General features: G+C 34.6%; 1 protein-coding gene across 1 annotated transcript in view; it reads left to right on the top strand.

Annotated features, from left to right (window-relative positions):
- The window catches only part of LOC141287674 (importin-11-like), a 79195-nt gene extending 53546 nt beyond the window's left edge, over positions 1 to 25649 (top strand). Inside the window, exons 11-12 of the mRNA XM_073819820.1 lie at positions 675 to 759; positions 24538 to 25649. Coding sequence (XP_073675921.1) covers positions 675 to 759; positions 24538 to 24702 — 250 coding nt within the window. The 3' untranslated portion in view covers positions 24703 to 25649. The remainder of the gene's footprint in view (positions 1 to 674; positions 760 to 24537) is intronic.
- Positions 25650 to 27731: the final 2082 nt, after the last annotated feature.

Raw genomic sequence — 27731 nt, 5'->3', positions numbered from 1 at the left:
AATTAAAATAATTCTTGCACACGTTAATTATAATATATAATTTTTATGTATAATGTCTATATTTAATTGTATACATTTTAGGGTATCATTTTATTCTGCATTTCTATATTAAAAATTTAGATATGTATAAATTAAATTTAGCTATATATATGTGTGTATGCTATATAATTGTATTCTGTAATAAAATTATTACAGTTAAATATATAGATATGTTTCTCTCTTTCTATCTGTTTAATAATTAGCTAATTTATGACAATAATTTATAACATAGAAATAATATGAATCTGGTATGCCACATCAGTGTATGTTTGTTTTTATGTGTAGGTTTGGCTTGAATGTATGCTGGTCATGAAATGTGCATGATACTGCTCGGCAGCCAATATTTTTATGACTTCAGGATATGGTGCTATACCCTTAACTTCACCTCCTAAGGCATTTTATCATTTCCAGGCAGGATGGATACACAACCTGCCTCATACATACTTCAGTGGGGTGTCAAAAGAGTATTCATAAATGGAGTGAGAGATTACACAGCTGCTGGAGAACAGGGAAAAGTGGCACATTTTAGAAATGAAGTGTAACATGAATGTAATTTCTCTACTTTGCACTCGCTCTCTTTACACACACACATGCTTCACGACCTTACACACTCTCTCTGGCTGCCTGTCTTCTAGCTGCATGCTGATGAGCCACTTTGAAGAGCCAAAGCTGACAGATGATGAGGAGCCCCCAACAGAACAGGACAAGAGAAGGAAACTGGTGAGTGTTTTACCCCAGCTCAAAGGTCACAAGTGTTACACACTCCTATTGATGACAGATGCCACCAAGTGCCTAATATTGATGAGAAGTAGCGGATGCCAATATACTGCATTAAAACTGATAGACTTGGTTGAATTCACTGCATTGCTACTTCAGTTCACAAACTACAGGTCAAAAAGTGTTTCATCTAAAGAAATCAATTTCTCATGATCAAGATTGATGTACATCCTACCTACATGTAGAGGGTTAAAGGTTCAAATTGTTCATGTGTCGCTACGGTTCTGAAACAAATACTTTTGTAGATGAGCAATATCACACTTGTAGGCTGTGATTCGGCTGATATACAGCCTTATCTCATGTCTACGAGTGTGATATTGCATTTATACAACAGTTTGACGGCACAAGTGTGTAAGTACATAAAATAACAACAGAGTGTCTTTAAAAGCCCTCTTTTGTGTATAACTACTTCTTCCCGCCACAAATTCAAATCTAAAGTTGACAGTTTAACAGCTGAGCCCAAGCCTCCATTGCTAATTCGAAAATGTCACTTTAGAACAAGCAACGAAAGAATGTTGAGTTGCATTATTGAAAGCTTATTGTATTACTGCATTAAAATCTCACTGTATTATGTAGAGTATTATAAGAGAGTGTGATTTCCTGCATCTGATACAGCATTCATTCTTCATATTCATGATGAAACATTAGTTTGAATGTCCGCTGAGGAAAGCGTTATCTTTGTCGTAACATTAATATCCTTTCAACTGCTGATTTTGCTGCTCAGTGCATTTGTTTGCTGTGTCAAGCTTTTGTTGAAACTAAAAATAGCTTCTGTTTACAGCGTTACCTTTTCAAAGTAAAAGTCTTTACTGCTGACTCATAAAAACAGTCTCTTGTCGGCATCTAATGGTGGAACAGTGTAACTAAAATCACCATCATGAACACGCGTACCATTTCTCAATACAAAACACTATTACTGTATACTATTATTCATATAAAATATTTATTGAACAGCCATCATAAAAGTAGCTAGGCAATTCATTCAAAAGTACAAAGAAATGTACTTTTTTTTTTTTTTTTTTTACCATTTATATAAACAAGAGACTTTGCCAAAACTATCTTCTCTGGAACAAATAATAGATTAATAAGACCAAAGTCTACCATTAGATTTACCCATGATGAATTATAATTCATGTGTAACCACTACAAAGACATCAGAGCCAGCGGTAAATTCCAGAAGATCTGGCCGAGGTGAGGCATTCTTGTGCGGGTTCATGAGTACAGAGCGGTCGCTGATGATCCGGAGCTTCTATGTCTGAAAACGACAACGCAAATTTTCAAATAGACACTATCTTTATTAACAAACTGCATATTTAAACTATAAAGTACATTTTCGCCTGAAAACCTCTTAAAACTAAATTTCGTGACACAAAAACTGTAATATTTATGAATTAATGCTGCATTTGGGCGTCCGTCATTACACTCGGTGTGAGAAGAACCGCAAGCAGAGTGATACAGTTACAAACTGTGAAACGGCTGTTGGAGTTCTGATTTCACTCTAATATCGCACTCCTATGAGCCAATCAAATTCGAGGACCAGAAAGAACTGTTGTATAAATAATTATATGTGCACCAGTTAGATTAATTTGAGGCCAATATCAATAACTGTTATTTTAAAGTAGTTCACCTCAAAATGAAAATTAATTAATTGTAATGTAATTAATCACTCATCCTCTTGTAGTTCCAAACCCGTAAGACCTTTGTTCATCTTCAGAACACAAATTAAGATATTTTTTATGAAATACGAGAGCTTTCTTACCCTGCGTAGACAGCAAAGATGAAAAAATTAGAACTCGTGGGTGGCAAACTGTGTGGTTTGTTGTTGTTTTTGTATTTCTCTTCTTTTTTATGGGAACCATCTCAGCAGAAGTGTTTGGATGAAAACAATAGTGAAGAGAATGCAGTGTTTTGGAGAGGATTGTCATGAAATCTCAGTCTGTCTTTTCCTAATGTTATTTTTGCATGACACCCACATGAGCATGTTTCAGCTGAGTGGTGCTTCTGATAGAAAATCTGCCAACAACAATAGCTTTCAAACAACAACTGAAAACGAGCAAATGTACTTTGTGAAGTGCAGTAGTTCAAAAGCACGTTGGAGCGGTTTTAAGTGAGTCATTTCTCTTAATTGTCTGTGTGATGAAACGGTCCTGGTGGTATTTGATACTTTCAGCTGGTAGCTGGTATGAAATGAAGCACATTTTTGCATTTGGAAGTCACAACCTTTCCACAACCAGTGTTTCTTTGTTAGAGAATGATGTGCATTGAACCTCAATGCCAGAGGACTTGAAAATGACAGCAGTGAGTAATCGAAACACAATTGACTTTTTTTTGCAAAAGTATGTATAGAGGGATTAATTTTTTATTATTATTTTTTTATTGAGTACAGTGCTGTTTTTGATAATACCTTGCCTTTGCAACTACAGTTTGCAGTAGTAGCGGTGACATGTAGACCAGAGCCAAAATTTGCACAGCATTACAACGCAGATGCTTTTTAGAATTTGTTTTAGATATAGATAGGTCATTCACACATAATATGTTAATGCGTTTAAGGAACTTTTTTTTTTTTTTTTTTTTGTAATTTACTTACCCTCATGTTTTTCTAATCCTGTATGTAGGGCTGTCCGTTTCAGATTCCTGGTTCTGGAATCAATGGGATTCGATTCCAAGAATCGATTCCTCACTGTTTTAGATTCTTTTTCGATTCCTGTTTTTTAGATTGGAGGAACCCAATTTCGCCAACACTGTTGATATAAAGGTCGTAGAAAGTAAGCTTCTCATAACATTACAAAATTACATCTCACAAAATTACAATGCTCTGAACGATTTTAAATTGGAATTTTGTCTGCAATGCCCATGAAATTAGTCATAGCCCACAGCTCAATAGTGGACATGCGTTTATTGCATGAGTGGAACAAGACATGAAGTGTGTTTAAGGGTGTGTTTACACTTGTCATGTTTGGTTCGATTAAAACAAACTCTGGTGTGATAGCTCTGTTGGTTTATTTGAGTAAGTGTGAATGCTGCCATCCGAACCCTGGTGCGCACCAAACAAGCAGACCGAGACTGCCAAAAAGATTGGTCTCGGTCCGCTTCCAAATGAACACTGGTGCAGTTCGAATGAAATATGAATGCAACATTGACTAAATATTTATAATCTAACCAAAAACAGGAAGTAATGACAAAATGCGATGCTATGCAACATGATCCAGTTCAGTAAGTGTGAATGCTGCCATCCGAACCCTGGTGCGCACCAAACAAGCAGGCCGAGACCACCAAAAAGATGGTTCTCAGTCCGCTTCCAAATGAACTCGGGTGCAGTTCGAATGAAATATGAATGCAACACAGGCCAAATACTTCTAAACTAACCAAAATCAGGAAGTAATGAAAAGATGTGGCCCTATGTGACATGATTCATTTCAATAAGTCTGAATGCTTCCATCCGAACCCTGGTGTGCATCAAACAACCGGACCGAGATTGCTAAAAAGATGGGTCTCGGTCCACTTCCAAACGAACTCTGGTGCGTTTCGAATGAAATATGAATGCAACACAAACAAAATACTTCTAAACAAACCAAAAGCAGAAAGTAATGACAAGATGTGACGCTATACAACATGATTTCACGAAGGGAACAAGCGGTGTATGAAAATGAGGAGCAATGAGGTAAAGTGCCTTTTATGAACTCTTTGTGAGTTTGCAGGTGGTGAAAATAAAATCATGTACATGCAACAATGACCGCTTAGTCTTGCAGGGCCCGCAGCACCGCTTTATGTCGAACGCACCTTTTGTTTGGAGTTTTCGGTGAGTTCCATCACAAAATATAAATTATTCAACCCAACCAATCATGTTGTGAACCTATTACTATGCCTTTAGTTTTGGTATCTTTAGGTTCGCTGTCAAAAATGCCAGTGTAAACACTAAGTGGACCAGGACCAAATGTATCCTTTTCCTTTTTGTTCCCGACCAAACGAAGCGAATTACAAGTGTGAACACACCCTAAGAAACATGTCCACAGTTCAGCTGAATAATGTTTACTTTAACCATATGCTTTGCACAAAATGAACAAACTGTACACTAAAACAAAATAACCAGAACATTAACAACAACACTGATAAAAGAGCTTGTGGTTTATCTGTCAATCACAAATGCGCTGCACGTTTTCTTTCAGAATTATCATTGGATGATAGAGAGGATAAAAATATAGCCTTTTATTTAAGATGGAAATAAGATCAAGACCCTTGATCACGCCAACACAAGCAAGATAAGCAAGTTCCGCCATAAAATAACCTCTGAATCATTTTTTGAACAGGTTTGTTAAACGATCTATCCGAAAGAACCTTTTCATGGAAATGAATCAGACTTATATAAAGAGGTGAATTAATGAGTGTTTCTCAAACGGAAGGATGCATCCTCAAACTCAGACAAGCTCAGTACTGACTCGTTTTCATTACGTTTTTTTTCCATGAATCGACATTTGGCGAAATAGCAGCTGAGATATGCAGCCTTCCATTTGAGAGGCACCCATTGGTAAGTTTTGTTAAACTGAAAACGGTTCTGAATGAGAAGTCGTTTCCCCTTGATGGGACTGATTCCAACCTTTGGTATTCCGATGCGTTCCCAGCGCATCAGCCCTACCTGTATGAGTTTCTTTCTTTGGTTGGGCACAAAAGAAGATATTTTGAAGAATGTTGATAATCAAACAATTGACAGTTGCCATTGATGTCCATAGCATGGAAATTAAACAATTATGTTAAAATCAGTGGGTACCAGCAACTGTTACCAAAAGTTTGCCAACATTAAGAGGATGACAGAATTTGTCGAGTGCAAACTTTCTTTTCAATTTTGACATTTTGTTTTACACTTATTTTCCATTTTAATTTTTTTAACATTTAATGGTAACTTAAATTCTTTATCTTCTCGATATTATTTTGAAATCTGTTTTTATTTTATTTTTTAATTCTTTTTTTAATTCAATTTTTTCCATTTTAATTTTTCTGGATGGGTTTTTCTCTCAAATTGTGTTTTATTTTTACCAAATTACCATTAATTTAATGAATTCCATTATAATGGTTTTGTTCAATTTTAATAATCAAAACATCTCAAATTAATTGATCTTATAAATAAATATATATAATATATATATATATATATTTTTTTTTTTTCGGAAATACTGTGTTGTATATTTACATTTTTCTGTTAAAAAATTCTCTGGTAAATATTCCTTAAAATAAGTACAAACTGTACACTAAAACAAAATGCTCCATGTTTTTTTTTTTTTTTTTTCAGAATTATCATTGCTGAGTTTAAAAACACTTATTTTCCATTTTCATGTTTTGATAATTTTATTATAACTTAAATTCTTTCACTTCTAGATTTTATTTTGAAATCTGTTTTTATTTATTTATTTCCAAGTTTTGATTTTTCTATTTCTTTTTTTAAATTGTTTTATTTTTACCAAATTACCATTCATTTCATGGATTCCATTTTAATGGTTTTGTTAAATTTTAATAATCAAAAGCATCTCAAATTAATTGATACTATAAAAAAAATATTACTTTTTTTTTTTTTTCAGAAATACTGTGTTGTGTATTTACATTTTCCTGGAAAATATTCCTTAGAAAATAAGGTTTACTGATTTTTTATTAGTAGTAATATCATTACATTAAGTAAAATATTTCTGTCACAATTTCTTCAAGTTAAACCAAACTTTTATTTTAAAGGGTTGCTGTGTAAGTTTCTGTTTGTATATGTATGACAATAGTTTTTTTCTAAAAAGAAATGGTAAAATGCTTATAAACTGATTTTCATAGCAATTCTGGAGATTGTTTATGTATTTATGCAGTCATATATTGCGACAACACAGGCTGAAAATACAAGCGTGCTTCAGTATGTGTGTAGTAAACAAAACCGTGCGTGTGCGCCATTCATTCACACAGACACGCAGAACATGCAGGATTCGTATTTAAATAGTATTTTTGCGACTTAATATTCACAGACACTAGTCCATATCACGTTTTGATTTAAGTGTACTGACCTACTTTTGATTCATTCATCCCAGTTTTGGCAAATTCCATGACATTCAGCTTTATACAGCAAGTTCCATTTTTAAGACTGGATTCTGTGATTCTGAGAGCTGCGTCCAAAAGGCTCAAGATGCAATTGCAATGTACAGACACTTCTAGCTTTTGTTTACATAGAAAAACAAAGACATCCATTGAACAACAATTAAACATTTGCAGATGGACACCTCTGAATACTCTGTTGATTTGTCTTTCAAGTGCTCCAGTAGACAAAATAACCAAATTATCCATCCCTAATAACTAAACTCACACCTGCGTCCCCTGAAAGACTGAAATGCTTCAAGTAGGAGGGATGAGATTGACAGGTTATTATCTAGTTAACATGATGTAGCCACGTAGACACCATTGGACTCAAATAAGCTTGAGTTTTGTCTTGTTTTGATGGCTTTACTGAACGGACACATACCTGGAACGTTTTCACACGGCAGTGCTTAAAAGCAGCGGTATTTTGAATTATGTTACATTTCCTGCAGAAAGTAGTACACTGTTCAGAGCCGTTTTGAAGGAGCACCGGAGTGCAAATTGCATTGAAGGAGGAAATGGACACAGTGAGCAATCAGTCCGCACATAACAGGCAGTGGGGTGCCGAACAGTCAGTAGATAAAGTCAGAGAGATGTATTACGCTACAAATCTGCCCTGACACAGGGAAGGTGTAAGTTCCTCCTGGTTAATGATGCACAAAATGGATTAAAAGGAAAAATGTCCTTTTTATATCTTCTCCCACCATGAATGCAGGTTTAGATTTAAAAGGTTTATTTCAAATCATCGGAGCCATTAACCACTCAACTGTCATGATGTTACGGACAGGGTGATATTTGTGCAGTCGTTCCTGTACGAAATTGGTGCCAGCGGCTTTAGACAGCAGGACAGTTCTGGAATGGAGCGACGTTAACCTTGTTTAACCTTGTTTCCCAAACTGGTTAACCTGTCATTGTTGCAACTGATGTGCGGAAAAGAAATAGAACTGAAATGGTTTCACACTGGTGTTTTTCTCTGACGTATTTTGTAATTTACAACAAAGCGCCCTAGTTTTAGTTTCATCCAGACTTAGTATAGCTAAATATATAAACATTATAATTAAAATGACGGTTTTGCTTACATTCATTCATACTGACAAGTATTTTCCAAGCGTCCCAAGGCGATTTGTTTGAAGTAGATTAGTCAGTTTCGGATGACGTGAACAGGATAGGTTTAACATGCGTAATCTGTTATTGTTGATGCTGCCTCTTGCATTAGTATCTCTGTCATAGTCAAACTCAATACCGAGGCTCATCCCATGGCTTCTTTTTTTCTCTTGTCAGTGCCTGCCTTCTCTCATTATTTGTTTGTGCGCTTCAGGGTTTGAAGGTCAATCCAAACAAGAACACTGAATCAAAACCGTTTGCTTTCCGGGATGCGATATTGCATAACGGATCCATCTATTTAATAAGCGCGTTCTCTCTGATTTATTGCCTGTGAATCCCAGGGTGTGCTAGATTCAGTTAGCCTGTTAAAAGTCTTTTTATTTAATGCTGCTCTGAGCAAAATGCTCCTAATTTCACACGCTTTTAATTTTTCATTTTTCATTACCCTGTGGGTGGGGGGTTTCCTTGTTTTTGTTTGGTTTCGAAAAAAAATGATTGTTTTGAAATTATTAGCACTTGATATCATCTGTGTTCAAATATTTCATTGCCTTGTTTAGATCTAGCGTACAACACTGTTAAAAAGCTTTTTGTATTTTTTAAGAAGTCTCTTATGCTCACCAAGCCTGCATTTATTTGATCCAATAATAGTAATATTGTGATATATTTTTACTGTTTAAATAAACTGCTGTCTATTTGAATATATTTAAAAATGTAATTTATTCCTGTGATCAAATTATAGGAATTATAGAAATGAATACTTTTATTTAGCAAGGATGCTTTAAATTGATCAAAGGTGATGATAAAGACATTTATGATGTTACAAAAGATTTCAATTTCAGATAAATGCTGTTCTTCTGAACCTTCTATTCATCAAAGAAACCTGAAAAAATTATATTCAGCCGTTTTCAACATAATAATAATAATAATAATAATAATAATAATAAAGGTTTTTTAGCAGCAAATCAGAATATTAGAATGATTTCTGAAGGATCGTGTGACTGGAGTAATGATCCTGAAAATTCAGCTTTAAAATCCCAGGAGTAAATAAAATTTTAAAATATATTAAAATAGAAAACAGTTATTTAAGTAGTAAAAATATTTCAAAATTTTACTGTTTTTACTGTACTTTGGATCAAATAAATGCTGGCTTTGTGAGCAGAAGCGACGACTTAAAAAAAAAAAACATAAAAAAATCTTACTGTTCAAAAACTTTTGACTGGTAGTGTATTTGATCAAAAATACTGTAATATTGTTAAATATTATTGCAATTTAAAATAACTGTTTCCTATTGTAATATACTTTAAAATGTAATTTATTCCTGCGATGCAAAGCTGAAACTTCAGCATCGTTACTCCAGTCTTCAGTGTCACATGATCCTTCAGAAATCATTCTAATACGCTAAATAAAAAGTTCAAAAGAACAGCATTTATTTGAAATATGAATCTTTTGTAACATTAGAAATATATTTAGTATCACTTTTTAGCAATTTAATGCAGGCTTGCTAAATAAAAGTGAAAATTAAAAATATATTGAATTGAAATTAAATGATAGTGTATCTTTTCTAGCGTAAATTTTTAGCCAGTGGCATTGGCATATTATTGAGACAAATTAACCTGTGACTGGGTTTTCTTTTATCTTTGATTTGGTGAAATTGCTAACACTTGATATCATCTGCAGTCAAATATTTTATGGTGTGGTTTAAACGTGTTTTTCCACAAATTATTAATGTTAACATTTTAGCTGGATTTGTTAGCTTATTATTATTGAGAGAATCAAAACCAAATGACAAAACCAGTCTGTAGTAGACAGTCTTTACTAATGTATTCAGATAGCTCAAGATTTCAATTATTTTTGTAAATCACATTCACATACAGTTCTCTGATTCTGAAATAATGACAGCTTTCTCCAGTCTGCCCTCATGGTGTTAGTCTAATTAGATTATTATGCAATTGTTATCACGGCATAAACGTAATATGATCATTTTGACTGGGCAGCAAGAGGGAGGAAAATGGCATGCGGGAGAAAAAGACATTCATACTTTGGAAGCTCAGACATTGGTTCAATGGAGAAGAATGTTTACTAGGATTGAAGTGAACATTGTTTTCTTGGGATATTTTGTCTTTTAAAGAGATAAATCACCCAAAACTGTAAATTACTCCATGATTTACTAACCCTCAAGCCATTGAGGTGTAAATGACTTTCTTCGTTCAGACGAATACAATCAGAGTTATATTAAAAGTTCCAAGTTTTATAATGGCAGTAAATGGTTGTTGAGATTTTGAAGTCCAAAAAGTGCATCCATCCATCATATGAAGTGAATCGAAGTGAATCAAATGCATTTGCTTCCAATAAACATTCACTGTGAATTTAATTTTATCTAGCCACACTTGTTTGTCACCATTTACAGTGTTTGTTTCCCCTTCCAGAATATTCAGTAGTTACATGCAACGATTCTAAAGGTCTTTGACCTTTTTCACACCTAAATGAAGAGCTCTCAGCACGTCTCAGACAGCTTAACCTTCAGTCTGTTGATAGGACCATACAGAGAACCCTCTCAAGCGTTCTCTCCTCTCTTCTGTTTTACGTGGCCACGCATTAGCGCCGCTAGCATAACAGCACTCTGTCCTCTAGAGCTGCCTCTTAGGATCGAGCAGCGCCTCTCTTTCCTCAAATGACTGGAGAGGATCGTGTCAGTGGTGCTTTGAGTCAAGTTGATAAGTGGTGTCGGACACATTTTTGCTTCATGTGTTGGAAGTATCATGCAAGACAGGTCTCTTTCTCGAGTTTTCTCACATTTTTCGAGTTATTTGCGGGGTGTTTTTAATTACTTGGTGACAGACTGAGTCACTGGTATCCAGCGAGCAGCTCTCAGCAGAGTGTTTCCGCCAGAGTCATGACTGACTGTTAGTCTCAGATTGCTCCGAGGGAAGTTTTCCTGCAATTAGCAAATAAGCATTAGCTTAAAATGCATCTGTTAAATGGCTTATGGGGAGGATGGGAAAAGTTGTGCAAACGTTGGACATTTTTAGTCATGGGACTATCATTTTTTATTCATTCATTCAGCTTTTTTAAATTAAATTCTTTATTCATGTGGCAATTTTTTGTTTATTTATTATTCTATAATTTACACTACCAGTCAAAAGTTTTTGAACAGTAAGATTTTTAATGTTTTTAAATGTCTCTTCTGCTTACCAAGCCTGCATTTATTTGATCCAAAGTACAGCAAAAACAGTAACATTTTGAAATATTTTTACTATTTAAAATAATTGTTTTCTATTTGAATATATATATATTTTTTAAAAAAGTAATTTATTCTTGTGATCAAAGCTAAGTTTTCAGCATCATTACTCCAGTCTTCAGTGTCACGTGATCCTTCAGAAATCATTCTAAAATGCTGATTTGCTGTTTAAGAAACATTTTTTAGTCATTATTATCAATATTTGAACAGCGAACTAGTTTTTCAGGATTCTTTGAATAGAAAGATCCAAAGATCAGAATTTATCTGAAATTAAAAAAAGCTTTTATAACATTATACACTATACCATTCGAAAGCTTGGAGTCAAGGATGCTCTAAATTGATCAAAAGTTTTCTATTTCAGATAAATGCTGTTCTTCTGAACTTTCTATTCATCAAAGAAACCTGGAAAAAAAATCTACTCAGCAGTTTTCAACATCATAATAATAAATGTTTTTTGAGCAGAAAATCAGAATAGAATGGATCATGTGACATCAAGCCTTGAAATCACAGGAATAAATTACATTTTAAAATATATTAAAAAAGAAAACAGTTATTTTGCCGTACGTTGGATCATATACACTTTGGAGCAGGCTTGGTGAGCAGAAGAGACATCTTTAAAAACATTTAAAAAATCTTACTGTTCAAAAACTTTTGACTCGTAGTGTATATGCATAAATTTTATTATGTCACCATAGTTTTTGTTTTTTATTTGCAATTTTTTTATTTAGTTAAAGAGTCTTATTTCCAGGGTCCTGTATTACAGATGCTGTCAGCAGACATGCTGAAACATAATTAGATTTTACAATTGGCACTGCTTACCCTACGATCACTTACCTAAATGATAAACAATTATTGTATCCACGTTTTTCTTTCAGGTTAAGTAATTGTTTTCCGTTTGTAATCTCTTGTTTCTGTAGTAGCAGAGTTTGTTTTGTGCCTCTGCTGTGCCAGAAATGCTAATTTTGACCTTTCGTAATCTCCTGCTTCAGGGGTATATTTAGTCTTGAGAATTTTCAAATAAGGGTGTTAAATCTTGAATGTTAACTTCATCTAGACTTTCTTCCCCTCCGTAAAGCACAGCTGTGTGGCATGGGAAATATAATCCAGATTATATTTTATAATATACTGAATTCACTTTGATGGTTTCAGTGAATCTCTTCCCAGGATTGATATCCATTTTTGATCTGTGAAGAGAGATACATTTATCTTTCGATGTATTGAATTGTTCAGGCAATTCTAGTATTCAAGTATCATTTAGAAATTTGTGCTGCATATATTGTGCACATAGTGTACTTATTCAACAATTTCTTCTCTCAAGGGATAGTCCGCCATCATTATTGACTATTTTAACTACGTCCTTACTACATTTCTGTGCCTTGATAGCTTGAATTTCATCAAAAATGTCTTAATTTGTTATCTGAAGTTGGACGAAGGTCTTACGGGTTTGGAACAACATGAGAGTGAGTAATTAATGACAGAATTTTCATTTTTAAGTGAACTATCCCTTTAAGGCAAATAGGGATTGTGTTTGACATGTTCTTGTTTTACAATGCACACTATTGCCAGACTTCTGCTTACATGGACAATTTGACTACTAGTGGGATTAAAGCTAATCAATACAGGGATTCGGTTTTATTGCACTAAGGATAAAATTGCAAAGTCTTTCTGTCAGTCATCTCTCAGGGTTAAACCACCAAGACAATTTGCTGCCTTTTTTTAGTGAACCAGAACTGTAGTGTCCCAGTAGTGATTTTACCAGTCTATGAATAACACCAGGGGCAGGGTTGCCATGTTTTCACAACAAAACCCACCCAATTGCTGCTTAAAACTAGCCCAATCGCACTTCGAGGGGGGTCCCCCTGTTTGGTGTGGTAAAATACGTGTTTTTTGGCAGGGTTCCCCCTGTGAAATTCACATTCCAGGAAATAAATATCAAGTTTTTGGGGTCAAATTAAATTTATGACAGCCTCATGACATAAGATTTAACATTGAAAAAATCTCAGCAAAGCTGCAATTCACAATTTATGTCATTGACCCTGCATTAAAAATGCTGTGATTACTAGGATGCGGTTTTAGTGACAAGCCGTTTCCTCTCCAAAGGCTTTAAGAGTACAGCAGGCTCTCACTTTGAGAATTCCCCTCATTATTAAATGATCCGGTGCTGTGACACATCTGTCAGCCAGAGATATTAAAGTCAGTGGCCCGAGTAGGGCCACCCGTGACTCCTTTCACTTCTGTGTGACCCAACAGATTAAAGAAAAGCCATTGCTTGCCAAGAACACGGAAGAAGACAATGTCGCTCACAGAAGAGGATGATGGTTGACTCTGAATGAATGATGCACGATTTGTATGGGAAAGCACCATTCTCATTTAGTCCACGGCCTCTTTGAGTGACTTGATGAGGCTTAAAACTCTAATTAGAAATTCATGAAGCATGGCTTCATCTCTTTGATCCACTCCCTCACCCACACCCTCATTACCAGCCCAGCAAAGTGGTTGCAAAGCACACCATTAATATCATCATGAGGAAGTGCAAAGTAAGCAAACGTGGGCTTAACCTTTCAGACAACTTTGTAAGGTACGGTAGGATTTATTGGCAATTCGGGAAGTAAATTACAGCTGCCCCGTCATCCCTGAAAATTTTGATCTACATAAACAGTCAGGTTGACCTTTCCTTTTGGAAAATGGATTTATGGTTTGGCTTTTAATACCTTAATACAAGAAACTGAGCAGTATTTATATCATTTCTTTTACCGCTGATCCACCAGAGGTAAAAAAATTATATAAATACTGTTTCTTGTACAGACCGATTGTTTCATGTGTTAAGACCTCAGTGTGTCATCACGAGCCGCGGGGTTTAATTTGGTTTTGTTTGGTATGTTTTTTTGACTTTCAAAGCCGTGGGTCCCATTGACTGCCATTATATGACTGACAGACTGCAATGGTTTGAGTTCAAAATCTTCATTTGTGTTCTACTGAAGAAACAAAGTCACCTACAACTTGGATGCTCTGGGGGTAAGCAGATAAACATCAAATTTTCATTTTTGGGTGAACTATCCCTTTAAGAAAATCCTAGTTTCGTTATATTATGAGTATTACATCATTTTTAAATTATATTCATAAATTGTAAAGATTAAAATACAGATTAAATTGTGAAGAAGAACGGGCACGGCCATTTGTAAATTTTATGGGTCAGGCTTTCGGTCTCATCCACATCCAGATTTTAGCTGTGCAAAACATATTGCAAACTGGTTTATCTTACCATATTATTTTAATATATTATCTTAATTATGAACACTCTGGTTTGTAGTGCAAACAGTTTATCGTTTATTGCACGTTGTTACTCTTCTCGTTATTTCCCTGTAGCGAATAATGAACAAGAAGTCTCACCCATAGGCTTACATCCGCATTGAAGAAAAAGGTTAATGTAATGTAATGTTTCAAAATTATTTTTATGACCAAAATCATTTTTCTGACTCATGATAATTCTGTCTCTTGAAGGTCAAGCTCTTGGAATTGTCTTCTAAATTGCAGAAATCGCACATGGAAATGATATGCAGATGAAGTTATGCATAATAAAAAAGGTGGTGTAATCTCCATTTTAGTTACTTTGGGCAGGAGACAGAATGAGGATTAAAGTTTATACATGTACGCACAATGTTCTGCTTGGTTTTCATAAACTGAACAAGTGTTTGTAAAGCATTCATAAGGATATAAATCTGGAAACTCGTGTATGCAACATCTGCCACAGATTATGCATGAGGTCTTGGTACCATTTGAATGAACATTGATTTATATGTAGAGCTTTAGAGACTGATGTTGGAGATTGTGTCAAATGAGACTGCAGTGATAGTCTCAGACATCTTTTCTTTTGTGGAGTAGACACTTTATGGGCAATATGAGAGAGGGCCCATAATCCGATTTTCTCTAATGGCTTTTCTTTACTAAAAGACATAAATGGATTTTGTTTTTGTTGTTTACTTGAGATTGGAAAACCTCTTTTAGGTTAGAAGTGTTTTTCTAAGTATTTTTAATCTTCTGCAGCCCTGCAGTCACATCAATGCCACTTCATGAGCACCTAACCAAAAATGACATCCTATTAACTAAAACTCTTACTACTATTGCTACAACTACTATCATTTTTAAAGGGATAGTCCCCTCCAGAAATGAAAATTCTGTCATTAATTATTCACTTTTATGTTCAAACCTGTAATACCCCTGTTCATCTTCGGAACACAAACATCTGCAAACCATGACTTTTTTTAAATCGTGAAAACTGATGCCACAACAAATCTGACTTTGAGCTTCATTTATGAAACAAGCAGAATAAATTCCTGTGGATATCATATGTAAACTCATGCATAAATGTTTGCATCTAAATCAAGGGGACAGTTTACACAAGATTTCTGAATGATTTAAACAGAAATTAGTATGGTGTTTTGTGAATATGGCTCATTTTTCTTTTTTACCTCAAAGAAGAACTAAAAAATAATCATGTCATTATTAGTATTATATATATTTATTTCCCTTTTGTCATCATTTCTGTTTTATAAGTTTAACCTTCTAAATACCCCCTGGGCTACTTGTACCTCAGGTTGGGAACAACTTGCAGGATAATCAAACAATGTAAAATGATAGCTTTTATCACAGAATTTCACAGAATACCACAAAACCAATCTTAAATAGCACGGGTATATTTGTAGCAATAGCCAACAATACATTGTTTAGGTCAAAATTTTTCTTTTGTGCCAAAAATCATTAGGATATTAAGTAACGATCTTGTTCCATGAAGAATTTGATTAGTAATATGCATTGCCAAGAACTTAATTTGGACAACTTTAAAGGCGATTTTCTCAATATTTAGATTTTTTGCACCCTCAGATTCCAGATTTTCAAATAGTTGTATCTCGGGCCAAATGTTGGCCTATTTTAACAAGCCATACATCAATGGAAAGCTTCAGTTTCAGATGATTTAAAAAAAAAATTACCCTTACAACCCTTATGGTTTTGTGATCCATGGTCATATATTGTAATGTTGTGATGTTCTTAATAAAATTTATTATAGAGTGATACTGAGTAAATCTTGCTTTTTTACTTCAAAGTCTTTATGGGGGATCTCCTGGACTAAAATACGCTTGAAAAAAAAAAAAAAAAAGAGGATCAGCGGTCCAGTTGAGCTTAAAAATAGATGACTGCCTTTGCTTCTGAGTAAGGTTGAGATTGACTTTATTGGCATTTACTCATCCGGTCTTCAAAGTTTTTTACTTTATTCATTTGATGAAAATCCATTAAAAGTTCACAGCGGCTCGGGCAGGATTTCTTCCAGAGGCCTCTCTCTGCTTTATAGCACTGGCTTTGCTTGGAATAATACTTCAAAGTTCCTTTTCAGAGTGCCTTCTTCCTTAAAGCCATCCTTGTTTTTCAACAAAACCCTTCAATTGTTCAAGGTCCTAGTGCTTCCTGTGTCTAACTGCCATTTCTGGGTCTCAACAATGCATAGTCTTTATGGTCTTGGAGGTTTCGGTTATGCAGAAGGATTCGTGTCTTACAATAACAAGCCATTTGGAGGACTTCCGACTTCACTCTTCTTTCCAGAACTAATTGATTTTCCTTAGAGATAATAATACCCACTCAAATTCAGGGTCTCTCCTGTGTGAGTGGCGACAATGGTGCTTTATATTGTCATTGAACCTACACATATAGCTGTTTTGTGTGCATCACAATTGCATTCTGGCGATCTTATATCATTGCACTTCATTTCATCCACTAAAAAAAAAAAAAAAAATCACTGTGCGTTTTTATACTACTAATGCCGGCAAACATGTCTGTAACCCCTCGAAGCTCACAATTTTTTTTCTTTTGAAGCTGTCCAGTTGCAATTGATAGGTGTATTGATTGTGTTCCCAGGAAAACATCAAGGTTACATTGGATCACTGGAGAGATCTGATTTAGTCTGTATGTACAATTCTGTGTGACTACCAAGGTCACAAGCCCCACCATTTATCTAGAATCAATTGATTCCTGTGTTTCAACTTTGATACTGCAACTATGGGGTCATTCCTTTAAAAGCACCAGTTTCCCAGCTCATGGAGTAAAGTAGAGTTTTGTTTGCGGTGTCAGAACGCCTTTTCTTATCAGAAGCTGCATTACAGTGAGACGGGATGTGCTGGAGGTTCTTGTATTAATATTTTATTTTTGATTACAACTCATTTAATTTTGTTATGAATAACCTCACTTAGACCCTGACCAGCAAAAAGTCACCTTTTTTCTAGCCATGCCATTTTACAGCATCTTAAAGCTCTTCAAAGGTCAGGTAATTAGAGTGAAGGGTCAAATGTGTTTATCATACCACTATGCTGGAAAATCTCTTAAAGGCTGTTAAAACATGCTCGGTTTTAAAACATGTTGACGTCATCTGGTTTAATTGGGTTATAGCTGTTGTAGTGTATGTCAGCTTTGTGTGTAGTCAGCAGTGTCAATGCATACTGTGTGAAAACCACTTTTTTCAGCAGTGAAGTGGCATTTTTTATATAAATCATTTAGCTTTTCAGTTTCAAGTTGCAGGCTGGTGTTGACAGATACTACATGACAGTTTACATGATACTATGGTTATCTCTTCATTGTTACACTCATTGTAAAGTGTCCTTGAGCTCTGGAAAGGCGCTATATAAATAAAAGTTATTATTATTACATAAATGTGCTAATTATTCAGTGCTGTCTGTCAACAGTAAGCTACTTTTTTTAGAAGATCATTTTGAGAAACTTTGCATGCTGAAAAGAGTGTGTTAGCTGTTTTACATACTATATGAGGTTTTCTGTTTTGCTTATTTAGTAATTTTTTTTCTAGTAAATGCGTACTAATGTTATGCAAAGATGCATTAAATTGATCAATAGTGACAATAAAGACATTTATAATGGTACAAAAGGTTTCTGTTTCAAACAAATGCAGTTCTTTTCAACTTTCTGTTGATCAAAAAATGCTAAACAAAAAAATGATCACATCATATCAAGCAGCACAACTGTGTTCAGCAGTGATGATGATAAATGTTTCTTGAGCAGCAAATCAGCATATTAAAATGATTGCTGAATGATCATGTGACACTGAAGACTGGAGTAATGGTGTTAAAAATTCAGCTTCGCCATTAAATAAATAAATAAAAAAAATGTAAATGTTTTAAAATTCAAAACACTTATTTCAATAAATTAGTTCATGTCCACAATAAAAATTTCCTAATAATGTACTCACCCCCGTGTCATCCAAGATGTTCATGTCTTTCTTTCTTCAGTCAAAAAGAAATGTTTTTTTGAAGAAAACATTCCAGGATTTTTCTCCTTAGAGTGGACTTTGATGGTGGCCAGTGGGTTGAAGGTCTAAATTGCCGTTTCAATGCAGCTTTAAATGGCTCTACACGATCCCAGCTCAGAAATAAGGGTCTTAACTGCTAAAACGAATGTAATTTAAAAAAAAAAAAAAGCATTTATATACTTTTTAACTACAAATGCTCGTCTTGCACTAGCTCTACGATGCGTGTTTATGCATTATGTAATCACGTTGGAAAGGTCACGTATGGTTGTTTCTTCGGTACTCCATCTCATTTTCTCCTCTAACCTCAAAATCACCCAACGTCGTTGTTTTAACTTTTTTTTTGTAAAATGCGTTTGACTTTCTTTGCACGTTCTCTTTGTAAACACCGGTACTTCTGCCTACCTCACGCGTGACCTTTCCAACGCTTGAAGTCGAGCTAGTATAAGAAGAGCATTTGTGGTTAAAAAGTATAGAAATTTAAAATTTTGTTTTAGAAAATGAACGATCGCTTCACTATTCCTCGACTGTAATCGTGTAGAGCCCTTTAAAGCTGCATTGAAACTGCAATTTGGACCTTCAGCCCCTTGATCCATGTTAAAGTCCACAATATGGAGAAAAATCCTGGAATGTTTTCCTCAAAAATCTTAAATTCTTTTTGACTCAAGAAAGAAAGACATGAACATCTTGGATGGCATAGGGGTGAGTAAATTATCAGGAAATGTTTACTCTGGAAGTGAACTAATCCGTTAAATTGTAGTAATGTTTCACAATATTACTGTTGTACTGTATTCTTGATCAAATTAAAGAAGCCTTGGTGAACATAAGAGATTTACAGTCTAACAGATCCCAACTTTTGAACAGTGGTGTATTATTATGCATTACAGTATTTGTATACATATTAGTTAATGTTAGTAGTATAATATTTGATCCTGCACCACAAAACTAGTCTTAAGTAGCACGGGTATATTTGTAGCAATAGCCAAAAATACATTGTTTGGGTCAAAATTATTTTTCTTTTATGCCAAAAATCAGTAAGATATTAAGTAAAGATCATGTTCCATGAAGGTACTTTGCAAATTTATCAATAGTAATATACATCATTTGGACAACTTTAAAGGCTATTTTCTCAATCTTTTTTTTTTTTGGACCGTCAGATTCCTGATGTTTAAATAGTTGTATCCTGGCCAAATATTGTCCTATCCTAACAATCCATAACCATACATCAAAGGAAAGCTTATTTATTTAGCTTCCAGATGATGTGTAAATCTCAGTTTCGACAAATTGACCCTTATGACTGGTCACATATAAGATGCTACATTCACACCATTAGGTCTTAATGCAAGTCTTAGACATCTATTATATTGCCAACATACAGAAGAAATTACAGAAATTGCCTCCTCAGGAGACCTTTGGCTTTGAAACACTGTGATTCATTCAGCATGTTGCAGAGTGAGTCTGACTCTGGAATGTTAAAATGTCATCCGGTGTAATTAGGTTATAGTTTGTTTAGTGTATATTACTGTTTGTATAGTCAGCAGTGTCAATGCAGTGCTCTGTGAAATCAATCCATTATGACTCGTAAATTCACTTAAAAAGAAAAATAAGCAGCTATTAAGGTTAAATCCCTCTGGACTAAATATGTTAAGAACTCACACAGTCCATTAAGTTCAGACAACACCAGGTAATCACACTTATAAATATGATCTCAGGTTTTTCTCAGACACAAATATACGTACATATCAGAATCGCAGCCATCACAGGTTGAGAGTCAGATGAAACGGTGTGATCAGACGCCTCAGGGGAAGCTGCTGGAAGTACATTTTCTCTGCAAATGTCTTGGAGGGTAAATGTTGAGTCTTGTGTTTTAAACCAGTATTATGTGGAGAGAGAGGCTGTGTGTTAGACGTTTGTCATATTTAACCTTTTTTGGAGGATATTACAGTTTGCAGATGGTGGCATTTGGAATCATTAAATCCAAAAACGACTTTTTCCTCTAATTTTTCACATGCCGCAGGGTAGCTGCTAGAGTTAATTTAGTGTGAATTATAAGTATAATCACAAAAATCACAGCTGGCTTAGTTAATGCTCATCATATTGACAGATGTGCACTCCATGACACGTCTTAATAAACGTAGAATGTATTAATGAGCTGTTTATGTAATATTTACAACCATAACATTGCTGTTGAGTTTGACTGAAAGCACCGAGCCTCAATATATCAATCAGCAAGTGTCAAAAGGAGGGTGGAAATTACACCATCCTAAATAGATTTCCCATAATGATGCATTTACTTTGATCTTTATAGTCATTTGTTGTATAATAGAGATGCGTAATGTATGCAACTACAGTATGCTAATTCTCTCTCTCTCGCTCTATGCGTGTCCCTCCCCCTTCATTAGCAGAGCATCATTTATGTCTTGCGTTACAGTATTCAAGAGCTTTACAGTTTGACACTTTAGGAGTGCAGCGATGCAGAGGCATCAACAGACTTCGCATTCTAAAACATGATCTACTGTATTTTTTTAATTACTACAAAAAATATAACAACGTTTAATACATTTTAAATTAAATTTAAGATTTTTTTTTTACATTTTTTAATTTTATTTATTTATTTTGATTGTGCAATTGACTTGCATTGAAAAGGGATCATTTTGTCAAAACTACAGTCATTTAAATATAACTTCTGTCAAAAAAAGTTCTTCTTCCAAAACAGCCCTGGGTACTTAAAATTGAAGCCAAATGTAAATATTCAAAAATAAAACAAATTAAAAATAAATTAATAAGACTGCATCTGGAATCTTCATTGTTGCCTGTTCAGTTCGTGCTCATTGAAGAAAAGCAATTCAGGCAGACGAGGATGTAACAGAGTACGGTTTCTATATCCCACAGCACAATTTGAGTCATTTTATCAATAAACCCTAATCATGTATTATGTTTCCCAGTGTATGACAGAAAGTAAGTGTGACACTGCTTTGTCTGTGCAATGGAAAGCAAACTCAATTAATGAATTTGTCTTAATGAGGGTCTAGACGTCAGCCCTTTGTTTTACCGCAGCAGTGATTAGCATATAAATACTGAGAGGTAATGAGGGTCTTGTGTTTTCTTTTCTATCTTCATGTGTTAAGTCACATGCAGTATGAGCTCGGATCAATGCCTTTGCTTTAGCACCAAGAAAAATCCTTCACAATTGTCTGCTGACGTGTCTCACTGTCTCTTTCCTTCAACAAATGTGCCAATCAGATACAGGTTTTGAATAGATATTTTTTTTATTTTTTGACATTTTTCCAGTTTTCGTATACATTTAGCATAGACATGAATATATTAAAAATGTCATAATCGCAAAAAAAAACGCATAAAATTTACATTACGTGGAGAAAAGAAATTTACATTTAACAACAACAATTACATGAGGTCTTACAAGATATTGAATAGATTTGATTTGTTAAAAAGGAGAACAGAAAAGTATACTTAAAGGGATAGTTCACCCAAAAATTAAAATTCTGGCATTAATTACTCACCCTTGTTTCGTTCCAAATTCGTAAGACCTTCATTCATTTTCAAAATTCGTCTTCAAAACACAAAATTCAGATATTTTTGATGTAATCGGAGAACTTTGAGAGTTCTCTATAGACAGCAAGGGTGCTTCCATGTTCAAGGTCATTTTTATTGGTCTTGTATCAAAACAGTTCTTTAACAAACTCAAAAAAAGAGGTTTCTGTTTCAGATTTTTATTAACTTTTTTAGCAGAAATTTTGTTGTTGTCATTGTGCTTTTTTCTGTAAGCAAGTAGATGTTTTTTTTAGAGGTAGATGGATCATTCAAATGTTGCGTCTCGTATTTCTTTTTTGGTATGATTTTTTTATGTTATGTGCTTTATTATTTCATTGCAGTTCCACATCATGATATTAAAATAATCCATTCACACTTATAAACTCATTCTGGGCTTATTCTGAAAGTCTGATTCTCTAGAGTCTGGCACCCCATAACTCGCATTTTGTTTATTTTTTGTGAAATGTGTCAAAGAACTGACATTTTGCACATACCATAAAAAAATGCACAAATATAAAAAATGTAATATTTTTTATTATTGTTTTTCCCCACTATAGAGTCACTGAAAAGAAATAAACTTTAAATCGACCTTTTTTTGCAACCGTTACCAAAATTGTGTAAATTAACACCCTGATTCTTTTTTAATTAGTTTTTAATATATTTAAGATACAATTTCCTAACAAAATATTAAAATCCAATAAAATAATTTGCATAATAACTGTTATAATATGTTACAAGTTTGTAAATGTTTCTTAAAATTATGCTGTCACTCAGGATACATTTGGAAAACAAAAAAACTGGTATAGCTACTGATGAACTTCTTTCTACTACATAACAGAGTTAATGGTTCATCTTCATGAGTATTTGCTAAAATTGAGAAGAAAATGACGTACTTGTCTTTCCACGATCCTGCTAGATTACTTTTGTTAGCTTATTAAACACAAAAAACAAGCCACCCAACAAAAAAGATGGGATTTTTGCCTATAATACCACAGTGGGGCTGTCACTAACGATTATTCTGGTCATTGAGTAATCGTTGATTATTCTGCTGATTAATCAAGTAATCAGACGATTATTCTAACAATTAATAGAGTAATCTGACAATTATTCTGACGATTAATTGAGTAATCTGACAATTATTCTGACAATTAATTGAGTAATCGGGACGTTTATTCTGACAATTAATCATGTAATCGGACTATCATTCTGACGATTAATTGTGTGATCAGACTATTCTTATGGTTAATCGTGTAATCGGACAATTAATAGAGTAATCTGTCAGTTATTCTGCCGATTAATTGTGTAATAAGATGGTTAATCGAGTAATCGGACAATTAATCGAGTAATCTGTCAGTTATTCTGACGATTAATTGTGTAATAAGATGATTAATCGAGTAATCGGACAATTAATCGAGTAATCTGTCAGTTATTCTGATGATTAATTGTGTAATAAGATGATTAATCGAGTAATCGGATAATTATAATTGTAAAAAAAAAAAATTGTAGTAATAGAAATAGACCTAAGCAAACAATAGCCTTTAAAATTACTACATTTAGTGAGGCAATAATAATTAGTTCAAATAAAGTATCAAAAGCAAGTAATCATATGGTTTCATTGAACAAAACTTAAAATACATAATGTACTTTAAACAATAGAGCTAACGTACATTACGCATTAAAACAAATGACTGCAGAGGGCACCAATGGCCTGACGATTGTTTTTACACATTAATGCACAATCTAATTCTTGTTTAATTCAATTAGCCGAATATTTGGCTTTTTCTTTACGACAAATGCTACAGCCACTGTAATTTCTTAAATATATGGGGACATTAAAAAGTCAGAGCAACGGTTTAAACTTTTTTGAAATTGCGATGAACAGTTAACATATTGAGAAAGATATTGATGTATTCTCCTGTGTTTGCATAGGTTTAATAATAAATTACCTTACAAATCTGATGAAATGGCACGTTTTGTTCCCAGGTGAACGTTATAATAAACCCAAACTCACAGCAGAATGCAGATACGCAAGTTTGAGAAGCTCTACACACGTAAATAATAACGGTTTGTGTGGAGCAGCATTTACTTAAGCATATATTTACTTAATTGAATTGTAGCATTTGAGAATTCAGAATAGCATCATGCTTTTTAAAATGGGTTTAATATATCATGCAGCTTTGGAAAACGGTCTAATAATGCGTTTCATAGATTCTCGTCCATGAAATGCGCCACTTCAGGTATTTTGCCGGTTACTCAACACAGGGAAAATGCAATCGTGGATTTTTTAAAAATCGAGTACTCAAATAGAATTAAGGAATCGTGACAGCCCCATACCAGAGTTATTATTAGTAGCTACTGTATTAGTAGAAAGTGTCATTTGTGATGCTCATAATGTGTGTCTGTGTGTGTTTTTCTCTCTCTATAGCTGGCTCTTGAGGACCCTGTGCACAGCGTCTCTCTTCAGCAGTTTGTCTATGAGAAGTTGAAGGCTCAGCAGATGTTAATGGGGGACCAGGGCTTTCAAGCTCTCATGGAGACGGTGGACACAGAGATCGTGCGACAGCTGCAAGAGTTTATCCAGGGCATGTGAGACAGCAGACGACAGCAGACTGTTAAAACCAGTCCTCTGAGACCAGAGATGTCAACATTTTAATGATAACCCAGAGAATAGATCTTCCATATTTTTTAAACACACACTTTTGTTTGCTTCCTCAAACACACCTTTTGCAAAGTTTGAGACGGGGCAGAGAGGAAATCTACTTAGACTGAAAAAAAAAAAAGACACTGTAAGAAAGTATGTTGCGATGCCAAGTTTTGTAATGGGAAAACAGTATAGAAAGCGCCATTGAAAGGGCCCAAGCAGTCAGTCTTCATATATAAAGTTGTAATTTTTGTATTTATGTAAAATACACTGCATGACAACATTGTTATTTTCCCCCTTCGGGTGGCTTTTCCCAATCACGTTGCTTCTAGATCAGTATATCAGGAACTACTGAAAAGTCATTAACATTTTTGATCGAAAGTATTTTCATATCAAATACACATAATGCAAAATGAATGGATGTAAATGTGTACCTTCTCATAACTATTGCTGCTAATGCTCCAACACTGTACCTCTCGCATGAGGTTCACAGGAGATCATACGAACCAAATACATCAGGTTAATGAAACAAATGTCTATTTTAATCACAAGTACACTGCAAATGTATGAGTGAATACTCTTACTGCCGTAGCAAGCTTTCTCTTTTGTTTTTTAAGTACACGCAGTAAGTGCGCTTACATTTCTAGAAATGTTTATGGTTGAAAATGGGATGTTAAAAAGCACAGTCAAACAGTAGAACGACTGTCACTGTGAAATTAATTTTGAGTCTGAATAAAAGCCTTATGCTTTAAGCCTTATTTATCCACCACTAACACACCTGATATTGTATCTCACATCTGTAATAACATGTATATGTTACATTACAGCACATTGCGCTCTGTAGTTTTATTTTCACGTATGAACCCTATTTTTTCATTGATGCAGCTTCAATAAAGTTCAGTACAGTCTGAAAACCACTGCTTACTTTGTTGGCTTGCTTGTTTACCATGACCTGAAGAACAGAAATCAGAGCTGAGCTTTCGAGTGTAGTTTTAAAAATAGCTGAAAAATTAAATAAAACTCGAAAACAAAACAAAAAGCATTTAATTCACTTGGGTGAATAGTACAAATAATTTTGGCCTCGCCTTCCAATGATCTTGCCTTCCCAACTATATAAAAGCCTACACTTTACATGCTGATGTAATAACTTGAAACAGTCCCTCGTGGCAAGATGTGTGAATCACGTCCAATTAAATGTGGCATTTCTGGAATTACTGTTATTATTTACGTCTCTCACTTTCAGCCTCCGTAGTGATCAAGTTCTTGGCTACTACTTGACTTTAAAGCGGAAGTCTTAAGTGGTGCTAGTTATTTAAAAAAGGCTCTCCAACCTTAAGGCGATCTGTTTATAAACTGGCTTCTAAGCAAAATGGTTTCTGAGATTGATTCAAGCAAACCTATTGCTGGTTCACGTCTGTTGTTTAATAGGTCTGGCATCAAAGTCTTAAACTATTAGTCTCAACTTCACACACCCACGGGCCGCCCGCCCGCAGTCTGTTCACTGACCGCCTGATTGCACTCAAGAATAGCAGAAACTATCAGCAGAGATAAATAGCAGAAATCGCAGAGATAATCTTTTGCGAGGAAAGAAGCACATTTACTATTTTTTGGCAATGTCTTCAGTCATTCTTGGACTAGGACTGTTCTACCATTGTTTGAATCAGAAATATGCAAGGAAAAACCAGCTAAATAATTCCATTCTTATAGGGACAAACATTTTTAATGAAAAATATTGCGTCTGCCATTTCACTGATGGTATGAAATATTTATGGGCAGTAAAAAGTTAGATTTTGGCCTTGATGCTTGATTCAGATTAATAAGATTGCCTGTCTGGATGTGTAGCCATACTTGTTGACTGGCAAAAATCAATATTGTTGACTGGTGTCTCATAAAACCTATATGGCAGCTGAACCTTTTTGTTTAATAAAGCAGAATACTGAGCTGATACATTCACTCAGAGACATGCAGAAAATTAGCTGAAACTAATAATATCCTAACTTACTTTCAAACATTTGAAATTATGACCTTTATGTTTCAAAACATGAGTCTTCATTTCCATTATTGATTACTAATACTGTTACACAGTGGTTCTCCATCAGTGGGCCGGGACACACTAGGGGGCCTCAGCACCGTTCTAACGGGGCCAAAAGGTGGCTTAAAATTAAGGATGTGTCTGAATAGAGGGCTTGCACTTATGTCACAATTTGGTCAGTTACCCAGATGCGTGGCCATATAGGAGATACTCGGATGTAAACAACAGTATGGACTGCACAGTTAATGTCCTACTGAATACGTTGTTCTGCTAATTTATGCTTTCTAAACCACAGAAAAAAGCATGTTGAAGCTGCTAAATCATATAGTGAAGGACTTAGTAAGCAAAAGTTAATTGCTGGTAAGGATACATACAAGCAGTATTAAGATATTAGCCTAATATTTCACCTACCTGATCCAGAAATGATAAGAACAAACATGAATGTTGTCAAGATTCTTCCCTGGAAATCCTGGTTCAGTTTGGTCGCCACAAATGCCTTTTGTTCCTCAGACAGTTTTTTGCACTGTTCTCCTTGATTTTTATTTTTAGAACTTTTGGCAGTCTATAGTACTCCAAATGTTTCCCCAGTCTGACCAATTGGTACAGCTTAAAACATGACAATAACTGATAACTATCAGCAAAATATGCAAGTTTCTTTCAGTTCAGTGGCATTGTTTACATTTAGTGCTGCCAATATGGCCAATTGATGAGTACCTGTGATTGTAAAAAGCGAGCTTGTATTCAAAAGAGAATTTTAATGCCCCACATATTATTTATGGCTTCCTTGATGCCGGCAAATAAAATACAGTATAAAAACTATTTAATTGTGAGAGAAAGCATTTAAATTTATATTTTGCTCCCATCTCGTATTTATTCCCTTTAGAGATTCCGTAGTACATGTAATTTACTATCCAAACATGGTATTCGGATTCGGGCACATCCCTAC

This window comes from Garra rufa, chromosome 15 (genome assembly GCF_049309525.1).
Source record: "Garra rufa chromosome 15, GarRuf1.0, whole genome shotgun sequence".
Taxonomy (NCBI): Eukaryota; Metazoa; Chordata; class Actinopteri; order Cypriniformes; family Cyprinidae; genus Garra; species Garra rufa.
Note: the sequence above shows the minus strand (reverse complement) of the source record. Positions and strands in the feature narration are given on the sequence as shown.